At 31.1% G+C, this 12,261-nt stretch overlaps 1 protein-coding gene across 1 annotated transcript; it reads right to left on the reverse strand.

Annotated features, from left to right (window-relative positions):
- Positions 1-2,897: 2,897 nt before the first annotated feature.
- On the reverse strand, positions 2,898-10,718 carry LOC129239257 (circadian clock-controlled protein daywake-like). Its single transcript, XM_054874625.1, has 4 exons — positions 10,542-10,718; positions 7,790-8,024; positions 7,360-7,608; positions 2,898-3,185 (listed from the first exon to the last, which is right to left on the reverse strand). The coding sequence occupies exons 1-4, from the start codon at positions 10,636-10,638 to the stop codon at positions 2,984-2,986; spliced, it is 783 nt and encodes a 260-aa protein (XP_054730600.1). The 5' UTR covers positions 10,639-10,718; the 3' UTR covers positions 2,898-2,983.
- Positions 10,719-12,261: the final 1,543 nt, after the last annotated feature.

Genomic DNA, 12,261 nt, shown 5'->3' on the forward strand with positions numbered 1-12,261 from the left:
TCTCGTTGTTGAGTAACAGAGGCCCAATTACTGCGAACGGCGACGAATCCATAATTGATGGTCATCATTAACACAGGCCGATACAGCTGCGATATTTTCTTCAGTTCGCATTCTACGTAAGCGTGTTGGTGGTTTGATGTCCAATAATGTAAATTTGGTTCTAAATTTAGTCACGATAGCTCGAATAGTCGCTTCAGTGGGTCGATTAAACTGACCATAAAATGGAAGAAGCGCGCGATAAACTTTCTTAACAGAACACGCATTTTTATAATAAAATTCAATGATTTGCAAGCGTTGTTCGTTTGTAAGACGATTCATGGTTAAATTATAGACCAAACTGAAGATGTTTGACAGTGAAACAAAACACGAAACGTACGTCAGCTGTTTAAACTAACTGTTTAAAAAGATAATATCCAAAAAAATCACCCGTTACTTAAAAAAAATCGGTACCATGCATCCCATGATTGCATGATTTTGTTGCTTCAGCAAGAGTTTTGGCCTCAAATCGTTAACCATTTTCAGAATCGAATGTTTCTCACCCACATACAGATGAAAGTTTGGCGAATTTTAGGAGTCGCTCAAGCTCCAGTTAAGTGATAGATTTTAGTCTTTCAAGCACCCAGGCACCGTAATCTAGTTTTCCAAAGAGCCGGACAGTAGCATGTGTAAATGCTCCAAGGTTTCACCGGCTCTTTACATTTCCTGCAAACGTCGTTAATGGTTTAATTTAGCTTGTAAGCGTGTGCTGCGACCAGGCAGTGCCCTGTTAGTATGCCAACTAAAGTTCTACAGTAACCAATTTAGTATACTTGTTTTCACATGATTCTGGCAACTATGCAATTGGTTAGGCTAAACCATCTGCCTTTTGCCTTTCTTATCATGCGTTCCTCTAGTTATTTTTGAATTGTGCGCAGGGGTTTAAGTATGTGACTTATTTGATCTTCTGCAAGTTTCCCGTGTTCTTTAGCTATTCGACCCACTGTGTCATTTTCCTCTATACCCAGGAACCCAATAAACAGAAAGCCTGCGGTTGCTAGCGAGCTTGTTCACTGTTTCCTTGCATTCAAGCACATTTTTGAAAGATACAAGGTATGATTTTATCGCTTTTACAGCCGCTTGGCTATCCAAGTAAAAATTTATTGCGCATTTAATTGTTGCGTCTGTGCAAGTTCTGCTGCTTTCTTTACAGCAAATATCTCAGCGTGAAACACTATTGTATTGGAAGTTTAAATGCCTTCACAGTTGTGTTTGCAGTCCGATTTTCTACATAGAGATCAATCGATGTTAGGTTGAGGATAGCCTCGAGAGCTACCGTTGGTGTTGATTTCATAGCTCCCGTGATGCAAAGCGCGAAGAGTCGTTGAACTTTTACCAATAGCCTGAGATGTGCTTTCTTCCTTACCGCCCTCCACCCTACCAGTATGGCATAGAGTAATAGTGTAGTTAAATGGTACGTCAATTAATAAAAAATTATCAATGAAGTCTTGAGTTCAAACGTTCCTAGCATAAATTGTCCAAGGGGAGTACCGGAAATATTGAGTGGTTGCCGATATACTCGTATGGAGGTTAAAGTTTTGAATGTTTTGTGTGAATCTATAGAAGGTGGCCTTGTTTCATCAGTCGGTTGTTGTCTGTTTATCAAAGTGAAAGCATTTATAGTTCTTTTCTCTCTTCTTTCTTCAGCCGAAATTTGACAATAACCCATCGAACTTCTGTATTTGTAGAATCAGTGTCTCCTGACATGAATTCGCCTCGGTGCAAGCCATTTTTTGCTTCAACTGAAAGTCAAATAATTGTGCGTCTAAAAGAAGACTATATAAGTGTTTTATATAAAATTTTTCGATGAAAAATTACGAACAAAAATCGAACTTAAATTTAGCATTTTTAAGTTTTCTCAACCGGTTTTCTAAAAATAAGAAATTTTTGATTTTTATTTTAATTGTACCCAATGAAGAATGAAGACTAAAAATTAAATTTGAGTTTTTATGATAGTTGGCAATGATAATTTTCAATAATTTTTTTTGTTAGTCAGTTGCTTTATTTTACAAAAATAAAATGATAGAATTAATACATCATGTTTCGACTTGACTTTGGCAAAATTTCAAAATTGTAAAAGATATCTCCAGAAGTCCCTTGCGGTGATCATCACAAGTTCGGTGGTCATCGGACAAGAGAGATTAGTTTTATAAATAGATAATATTGTGCCTGATCGAAGCTTTTGTTTTTAAATTAATAATATGGCGGCCTCAGGAAATATTTTTCAGATCTTCGCGAAAAAACCGACGAATAATTGTTTAAAAAAATCGAAATTTTTGAAAAAAAAAAAAAATTCTTCAATCAGACAGGAGTTTTTTATGTTTTTCAAAAGCAGTATAAATTTTGTTGAAATGTACGAAACGGTGTTTAGGTTGCAGTGATCACCACTTCCAAAAACATAGTTTTGAGAAAAACGCATTTAAAATTTTGCTATCGAGCTGCGGAGCGCCCGAGCGCCTTTTGTTAATTGTTGATTACCTCGAAAAGTATTTGTCGGATTCCCTTCAAAATTTCACACAATATTTGTATGATATTATACTTTAAGAAAACGTAAAAAAATTAATTTTTTGAAAAGTCTGACTACCCCTATCCCCTGATGAGACAAAAATTCAAGACTATGTTTAGAAACAAACCAAAAGAAGGAGTTTTCTGTACTATTCAACTCTATTTTTTAGTTAGTTATTCATTATCCTTTTTTTATTCCTTTTAGTTTTTCATTATCCTTTAGTTTTAGTAGTTAGCCTGAAATTATATTTTCTTGACTTCTTCAAATAAACAAATAGCATTTCTTTCCTGCTCAGCTCATATTTTCGGTGGTACTGCTTCCAAACAAAGCCACTCCTATAATAAAAGTACTTAAGTTTGTTTATCAACTTTTAATTGGAAAAAAATCTTCTTTGAAATATTCTACTACTTATTTATTCAACATTCACTGTAATTATCTAATTTACTCCGGTAAAAAGTAGTCCTCATATGGTATATCCTTGAAGAATTTTGCCATCACCTCTTTAAGTTTATTGGCCACAGCCTCGTTGATTATTGGAGTAAGCTCATCGCTGAGTACACGCCAATTCTCGTTCAATACTTTCAGTATGCTTTCAGAGAGCGCTTTGTCGCCATTAAACAGATTTGTCATGTCGGTGGTGGCTCTAGAAGAGAAGATGGAGAATGTAAAGGGGTTTGAAAATTCAAAGGAGAATGCGTTTGTGATACATGAAATTGATGGAGATTATAGAAGCAACTATAGGCAGAAGCATAATGGAAAGAATAATGAGGTGGCGCCTATCGTGGTACCGTTACTTTGCTCTCAGCGAATTTGACAACGAGTTACGTGGTTTTAGCACCAGAATGGCCAGTTTACCGTTTTCGTAGTTTGATTTAGCTTCTTTTTTTTTTGTTATTTAGCCTCGGAGTTTTAGTTCTTTCTTCATGACATTTTTCTAGCCTGTTCTAATTAAAACTAATGCTTATAATTTTGTAAAATATATAGACTTTTTAAAAATTAGCTCAATAATTCACTCAGTTTTATTTATATTAGCTTTAATTTTTTTAACATCTGATCGCATTGCCCGCAATTACAGTTGTTGTTAGCGTTCTTCTGCTTTCAGTAGTCAAATCTCTCTCTCGCTACTGCAGCGTTGCCTAGCTTTGGATATAAAAGGCACCAAAATTCTCATTTAAAGAAAATAAAATACCAATTTTTTATTGAATTACTTAAAAATCGTATTCAGTAAATTCAAACGTTTTTTAAATGTCCAAAAAGGTTTTTAATGGTAAGAAGAGTTGAGAGAAGAACATTTAATATTCTTGTATTAACTTAAAAGGAGCAAAAAATTAAATCTCCACTTTCAAAATATCAAACTTTATAAGAATCAACAGTGCATTGGCACTAAAATCTTCTCTGAGTGACCTTTTTTAACATTATTTTGTTTAATAATACAGTTTTTTTTTAACTTACAGTTTCGATAACTTTAAATTAAAAGCAAAAAGAAACAAACACCAAACCAAAAAATTTTCGCATTTTGGGTATAAAAAAGCACTAAATTTATTGTGAAGAGCAAATACTTGGCAACACTGCACAACCTAGCAAACGTGACGGCACGCACTCTCTGATGAGCGCAATCTTGTTTCTATCATTCTTGGGCAGAAGAAAGCAAGTGAAAGAGAGAGAGATGGGAAGAGATATATAGGGGAAACAGGGAGGGAGGAAGAGAAAGAGAGGGGGAGAGATATATAGGGGAAACAGCGAGTGAGGAAGAGAGAGAGGGGTAGAGTGAGAGTGAGAAAGCGGGAGAGCAAGTTTAACATATATTATACAAATATATGTATGTAAAAAAATAAAATTTTTAGCGAATATAAATTTTTGAAGAGAGTTCAGATTTTTAACTTTTACTAATAACATCCACCTTTTTTTACAAGAAAAAACTTTTTTGCAAATATTTAAAAAAAGTTCTTACTTCAATTTTTTTTAATTTCAAAAGTGAAAAAAGTATTAAGGTGACACATACAATTCGGAAAATGAAAAAATAAAAATGTACAAATAAATTAGAACAGCAAGTTCACATTTTTTTAAAAAGTTCAGAGATATTTAATATGTATTCTCTTTACGAAAAAACCCTTTTCTTGCATGGAATTAAAAATAAAAAATTCTTAATTAAATTTTCCGACATTCAAGTAGCAAACAAAAAACAATGAAATATTAAAACGGCAAACAAAATTCTGAAAACGAAGAAAAAAATGTAAAATCCAAATATGAGTTTTTAAAAAAATTCAAGAAAGTTAAAATTTTACCAAAAACATGCAATTTTTTTACCAATAAGAGTTTTTTGCATATAATTTTAAAGAAAAAAATGTCTCAGTTAAATTTTTCTACATTTCAGAATCGATACAAAAAAAAATACATACAATTCTGAAAATGAAATTTAAAAAAAAAAATTTTTATGCAAATTGTAATTGCATTACATTGCATTTTTTTAAAGAAACACTTTGTTTGCATATATTAAAAAAAATACTTAAATTTTCTTACATTTCGTAAGTGAGCCAGAAATAAACTAAAATAGGATATATTAAAATATATATAAAAGATTATATTAATTAAAAAAAAAATTATTGGTAACTGTAAGCATAGGCTTTCGAATAAAGTTTAAAAATTTTTAACTTTTTAAAAATTTAATATGATTTTTTTTTAAAGAAACAAAATTTTTACCATTTTCGGAAACAAATCGCAAGCAAATCAAATAGTAAAACGGCACAAGAAATTCTAAAAATTAATTTAAAAACAAAAAAAATTTAGTTTTTGAAGAAAGACCAGAAATTCGCATCTCTTTTTTGTTTTTGAAAAAAAGCTATGTTTTTACATAACAAATTGTTTTTAGACAAAAAATATTTTTTAGAAAAAAAGCAAACACTTTTGAATAAATTTAAAAAAATTTTAACTTTCGAAAAAATGGAAATGAATTTTTTTAAAAGAAACACAATTTTTCCCAATTTCGGAAACAAGTCGCAAGCAAATCAAATAGTAAAACGGCACAAGAAATTCTAGAAATGGACTTAAAAACAAAAAATTTAGTTTTTGAAGGAAGACAAGAAATTCGCATTTCTTTGTTTTTTTTTTTGAAAAAAAGCAATTTTCTTACATAAAATTTTTTTTTACAAAAAACAACTTTACAAGAAGCAATTTTTTTTACATAACAATCTTTTTTCCAAAAAACATTTTTTTTACATAACAATTTTTTTTCCAAAAAAATTTTTTTTACACAAACCAGTTTTTTACATAATCAATTTTTTTTTAGAAAAATCAATTTTTTCTTTAATTTTGGGAAACAAACCAATAACAAATGAACTAACACGCAAATGAGGAAAAGAAACTTTAGTGTTTAGCCCTTTTTAAGAAGACGTACCATTAATAACTAATATTTTGGTTCATAAAAAAATTCACTTTCTGTAACGACCCGGTTCTATATTGGGCCAAGAACTGTCATTGCACAAGATATTCGAAAAATTAAATTAAAGAACAAAAAATTTTAATTTTTGAAGAAAGTTCAGAAATTCGCAATTCTTATTTTTTTACGAAAAGCTATTTTTTACATAAACAATTTTTTTACATCAGCAATTTTTTTTACAACAAACAGTTTTTTTTTAGAAAAACACAATTAAAAAAAAAATTTACAAAAAATTGTTTTTTTTTTTTAGAAATTTTGTTATAAAAAAATTTTTTTTTACTTCTTTGTAAGCAAACAAGAAACAAACTACTGAAACGCGAAAGAAAAAATGAAACTTTAATGTTTAACCGTTTTTAAGAAGACGTATTCCTTTCATTAATATTTCATTTCATTTTGGTTCATAAAAAAATTCACTCTCCGAAATTACGTCGTTTTATTTTGAGCCATGGACTGTCATTGCACAAGAAATTTTGAGAATTATTGTACATTAAAGAACAAAAAATTTTAGTTTTTGAAGGAATTCGCAACTCCTATTAAAAACAAGCTTTTTATATATAATGAAATACTAAAACGAAAATCAAAATATGATTACAAGGAGAAAAAAACAAACACTGAGAATAAGGTTACAAAAAAAACTTAAATGTTTAATTCCTTTTAAGAGGAGGTATTCCTATCATTAATTTCATTTCATTTATTGCCCAAAATCATTTTAACATTAATAACAAACATTTGGTTTCATAAAAAAATTCATTTCAGCCCTATTCTCTAAAAATTTGTAGAATGATGAAAATTAAAATAGAAAAATAAATAAAAATATTTCTTCAAAATTCAAGGTTTTTGTTTTATGTGTAAAAATCATTCATTTCACACAAAACAACAATTGCTGTGTGTCAAAATAATATTTTTTATTTATTATATTATACCCCCGACAACTTCTGTTATAGCCGTAGGCCCTCATATTTATTATTATGCATTTAATAGGAAATAAATAACGTGAATAACACCAACAATTTCCATTTTCATAAAAAAAATTAAATAAAAAAGTGTTTCCTCAGTTACGAGTATTTCACTTCATTGATTAAAATTATCAAAAATATTAAAAGTAAAAAACTTTAAAGATGAAACTTTTCGAAAAACAAATTATAAATTTTTGTGGGATTTTCAATTTAATACTCCAACTAAAAAATATCCCACAAATACGCTGCACTAATTATTGGATGAATTTAAAAATACAAGTAAATACTTTTGTATGTATAAAATAAATAAAAAAAATTGGTGTCCTAATTGAATAAATAATGAATGAAATAATAAATCTAAACTAATTATTTATATGAATTTTAATATTTAATTGCCCTCTACTGTCAACTTTACTTCAACTCACTTGTCCACTTGTGTTTCGATTTTTATATTATCGATGATCAAAAATTGTTTTCCATCGCGTTGCTCGGCATGAAGTGTGGTGGTGAAGCGAGTCTTCACATTGTCCAGTGTCAATGTCAATTCACCCTCGCCTTTAATGGGCAAAACGAGTATATTTCCATCGACTTTATATTTGGATTTAATAGTTAAGCGTGGATTGATATTTTGCGTTACAATTTTCATCGGCTTGCTGAGGTCCTTGGTGAAGCCTCTGTGGAGGGCGTTGTGCGAATTGCAAAACAAAATCGTAGCAAAAAAAAGAAGTAAAATAGAATAGAAAAATAAATAAAAAAAATTAACAGAACAAAATTAATACCACTTTGGAGGAAAAATTGCTTGATATTTCTGCCAATTTAATTTTTTTCTTAAACATTCCCCAATTTAGCACTCACTTAATCGTGGTTATCTTAGGTTTTGTGTAGTTGTGGAACTTCACATCTGTCATCACCAAGTCCACTTTTAATGCGCTATTCTTATCGCCCAACATTTCGATCTTCTCCACCACCAGCGGCTCTATACTGGGTATATCCAATTCGGGTATGCCAGTGGCAGCTCTATTCAATAACTTTTGCCCCTGCTCGATCATGCATTTTTCATCGCCAAAGTGACATTTCGTTATGGGAGCAGCTGGGAGAAGCGGAAAAAAAAGAAAAAGGAGTTAAAGAAATGTCTCTGCAAACGAGTAAAATGAATAAGAAAACTGTTACGATAATAATACTACCGGCGGCAATTCTAAATTAGACCTCACAGGTACCCAACATTTGTAAAGAAACATCGATGAAGTCATAAGGGCTTATAAACTTTACTGGGTTTAAGACTACAGTGTAACTTCGAAATTAAAATATTATGGAGACACTGCCTTAAATCAGTAAGATAAAATAAGTTGAAGCTTGCAGAAATATACTATGGAGCAGCTTCTGTGCCATTGTCCAAGAATTTTTTGGTTTCCGACTTAGCTGCCTTGATTCGGAGTTCTTTGCCTCATTAACAGGTATCTGCATCACAAACAAGATTCTTGATAATACTAAGGCATCCCTTGGTAATACTAAGGACCAGCTTTTGTAAGTATGAAAACAGTGTTAATCAGCCGTTAAAGTCCCGTGGTTTTGTCGATTGCAGTTATTGGATTTCGTATCAGGATCTGTAAAAACGTGAGACTCTTTCGAGCGCGGCTCTAGCCGAAACTTAGTAAAAATTAAATTTAAAAAATAATTAGCGGGTCTTAGCGTTCATAAGCTGCAAGTTATTGACAAAATATTAAGACCTATAGTTATTGTTGATTTGCTTTGAGCTGCTAAAGTTTGCTTCAAAGTGGACTTGACCGATACCGACGATGAAGACGACTTTCCCACGACAGTTGATTTTACGTTACTGCAATGACCCAGATTTATATCCGGCGGAGGACTGTCACTTCAGCTACATTCCAACAACAACAAAGACCACGTTCCTACCACAGTCGATTCTACGTTTCCGTAATACACCGATTTCCCCGTGTATGTAAAGGAAAGTTTATGCTGCTACAACAAAAACAACAATAACAACAACGAAAACAAAGACGAATAAAATAGCACCAAGATCAAATAGTATCCTATTATCCTCCATGCTACGGGTAGTCAAAATACCGAAAGACTCATCAGGGTACAGGATAATTTGCCAACTAAATGGGTTTCAATGCATGCACTTCCACGAAGTGGCAAATGAAGAATATCAAAATGAGCTACAAAAACGTCCAAAAAAAATGTGGAAAAAGTTGAGACATCTCGGCCACTTGCAGCCAGAAGAAAATCATATACTCTCAGCCCAACCTAACTTCATCCTAAGTTTAATATAAGAACTTGGTCGGGATGAGCTACTGCGATGGGTGGAGGGTAAAATTCAAAATTTCTTCAGTGCTAGAAAGACGAGAGACAATTACATCTTATACATAAGTTGACCTGTGACCTAAAAATTAGTCCTAGAGAGTGGAGATTTGGTTTTGTTTGGCGGGGGAGGTAGGCTACTAAAACAGTTCCTCTTCTTGGGAAACTCTCTTCCAGAACTATTGTAATTTTTGCATTACTTTGGAAGAGCCCAGCACGGCATCTGTGACATGGACAAGTTCTATTCGCCCGCGTCTGGCTCCGTCATGTTTGTAACCAGCTTCATGCTGTAAACTTTTCTACTTATGTTTCCATAAAAATACGTCTTGGCTGAAGAGCCAATATGAGGAGACCGAACATACACCGTCACTCATAGCTTAGCAGAGAAATCATTGAAAGAAGAGCCTCATTTACTTATAACAGATGAACGTTTTAATTTACGGCTTCACATAAACCTTTTTCGAATTGCATTTCGGCAAAAATCTTTCTGTTAGGAGACTCTGAGTTCCTTGAGTTGCTTGACACATGATAGAAGAGGACCTTGATTCACAGTTTTAAAAATAAATTTTCCATATTTTCTCTGCGTTAACTACAAATCCAACAAATCATTACACGATCATAATTTTAGTTCTTCACCTGATAATAGAAAATAAAGCGAAAACGAAAAACTCACAATGTGACCTATAACTTAGTAGAAATTTTCCGAAATTTTGTTTTGGGTCAGAATTCTCATTGTGATTTAGCTCTCCTTCTAGGGATTCCTGAGGGGCTTAATGGAGACTTTTCTTCTCTGAATGACGATTTCGAAGTGTTGAAGGATCGATAAGCATTTGATGAGCACCAAATCATCTTTGCAAGCCTTTTCTGTCGCTCAATACAACTACAAAGGAAAATCGTAACTTTTTCGTGGATTTCCAAAAGTGGGGTTATTAGAAACGGAAGTCGAAACAATTCGTAGAAAGGGATATATTTTTTACTGGTGTTTGACTCCTGAAAGGCCTGTGACACAAAATACACATCCCCATTGTACTTTATTTATATTACTATTGAAGCCATCCACACCAAAGCCCATATTTCGACTACCAAAAGTCTGCAGAAAGTGGAATGATAATCAAAATGTATGCTATTTCTTTTGATAGACGGCGAAACTTTTAGAAATGAATTTTCCACAGCTTTTATTATAAATAATTTAACACTTTGTTACATCACTTTATTTTTTATTAAGTTCGAACGCTGACGTAAGTTAAGTCGCAAAAGATCACAGCATAATATCCGTTTCACTTACGAAAATCGACCGCAAGCACTTGCCACTGGCTAGAGAGCGCTAAAAAAGTTAGCAGCGCTAATTTGTGGCTTGAATCGAAGAAAAAAATCGAACGCATTTTTTCACTCTAAATCACTAAACACCGCTAGTTATAGTACACTCACGGACGTTATACCGACAACTGGCGAGCTGGGCTTGGCGAAATTCAATTTATAAGTCTATAAAATGAACTTTGAGTTCTCGAGAATGGTTGTAAAATTACTGGCATAAATAAAACTTAAAAAAAGCAAGAATAACAACAAGTACGAGTTTATAAATACAAAATGCAGTGATTACAAATCCAGTGAAGTAATTATTTTGAGATTCTAGTATCCAATTGAAATGTGAATTAATACATAAAACACGGAAGTTTAAGTACTTTTTTGTTTTGTTCTGAATGAGAGTAAACTTGTGAGAAGTGAAACAATTTAATTGCCTAATTTATATTCAAATGATTGCAGTTGCAATGCTTTAAAATCATATCTGATTATTTTTCATTTAAGTTGTCGTAAATCAGTAAGGGAGTGCTCCGCCAGGGTAGATTTCGAATATGTTGAGGTCGTTTATATATTTATTTATTTTTTTATAAAAAGGCTAACTACGTATTGCCAATTACTTACCATATTTTAATACATAATTACGGATTGATAACTACACTTATATGCCCATTTATTTGTGGGATAGATGATGCAATGCTCACCTCAAGCAGCGTTTCAATAATGAATTACAGGCATCTATGGTAAAAAGGGACCCAGTAACTATATCTTATAAATAGAGTAACTAGGTGGCAACTCAATGAAAAAATTTGATCTAAATCTGATGATATTTAGATATTTATTTAAAACCACAGATCAATATGAAGCATCAGGAATCATTAGTGAAAGTAGGGAGAATAAAGATTAAAGATTAGATAGTAAAGCTTAAAAATGAAGGAATAAAGATTGAGGATTAAAGATTAAAAACTCAATATTTAAGATTAAATACTAAAGACTAAAGACTCAAAGTTCAAGATTCAAAATTCAAGATTGATGATTAAAGATTAACGGGCTAAGATTCAAGACTAAAGGTTAAGGATTAAAGATTAATGAATAAAGATTGAAGATTAAAGATTAAGATTAAAGATTAAAGATTAAAAACTAAAGAATAATGTTTAAAGTTTTAAAAATTAAAGATTAAATATTAAAGATTAAAAATTGAAGATGAAGGATTAAAGATTTAAGATTAAATAGTAAAGATTAAAGATTAAAAAATAAATATTAAAGATGAAAGAGTGAAGATTAAGGAGTAAAGGTTAAAGATTAAAAAATAAATCTTAAAGTTGAAAGAGTGAAGATTAAAGATTAAAGATGAAAAATTAAAGATTAAAGATTAAAAATAAAAATTGAAGATGCAAGGTGAAAGATTAAGATTAAAGACTAAAGACTAAAACTTAAAGATTAATAATTGAAGATTAAAGATTAAATATTAAAGATTACATTTTTAAGATCAATGATTAAGGATTAAGAACTAAAAATTATTGGCTAAATATTAAAGATAACATTTTAAATATTAAAAATTAAAGATGACAGATCAAAGTACAAATATTAAAAATTAAAGAGTAAATATAAAGATTCAAGATTCCATATTAAAATAAAGCCTTAAAGATTAAAAGTTAAAGATTAAGGATTAGAGATTAATTTCTAGAGATTTAAAATTAAAGGTT

The sequence above is a fragment of the Anastrepha obliqua genome, chromosome 2 (assembly GCF_027943255.1).
Source record: "Anastrepha obliqua isolate idAnaObli1 chromosome 2, idAnaObli1_1.0, whole genome shotgun sequence".
Classification (NCBI taxonomy): domain Eukaryota; kingdom Metazoa; phylum Arthropoda; class Insecta; order Diptera; family Tephritidae; genus Anastrepha; species Anastrepha obliqua.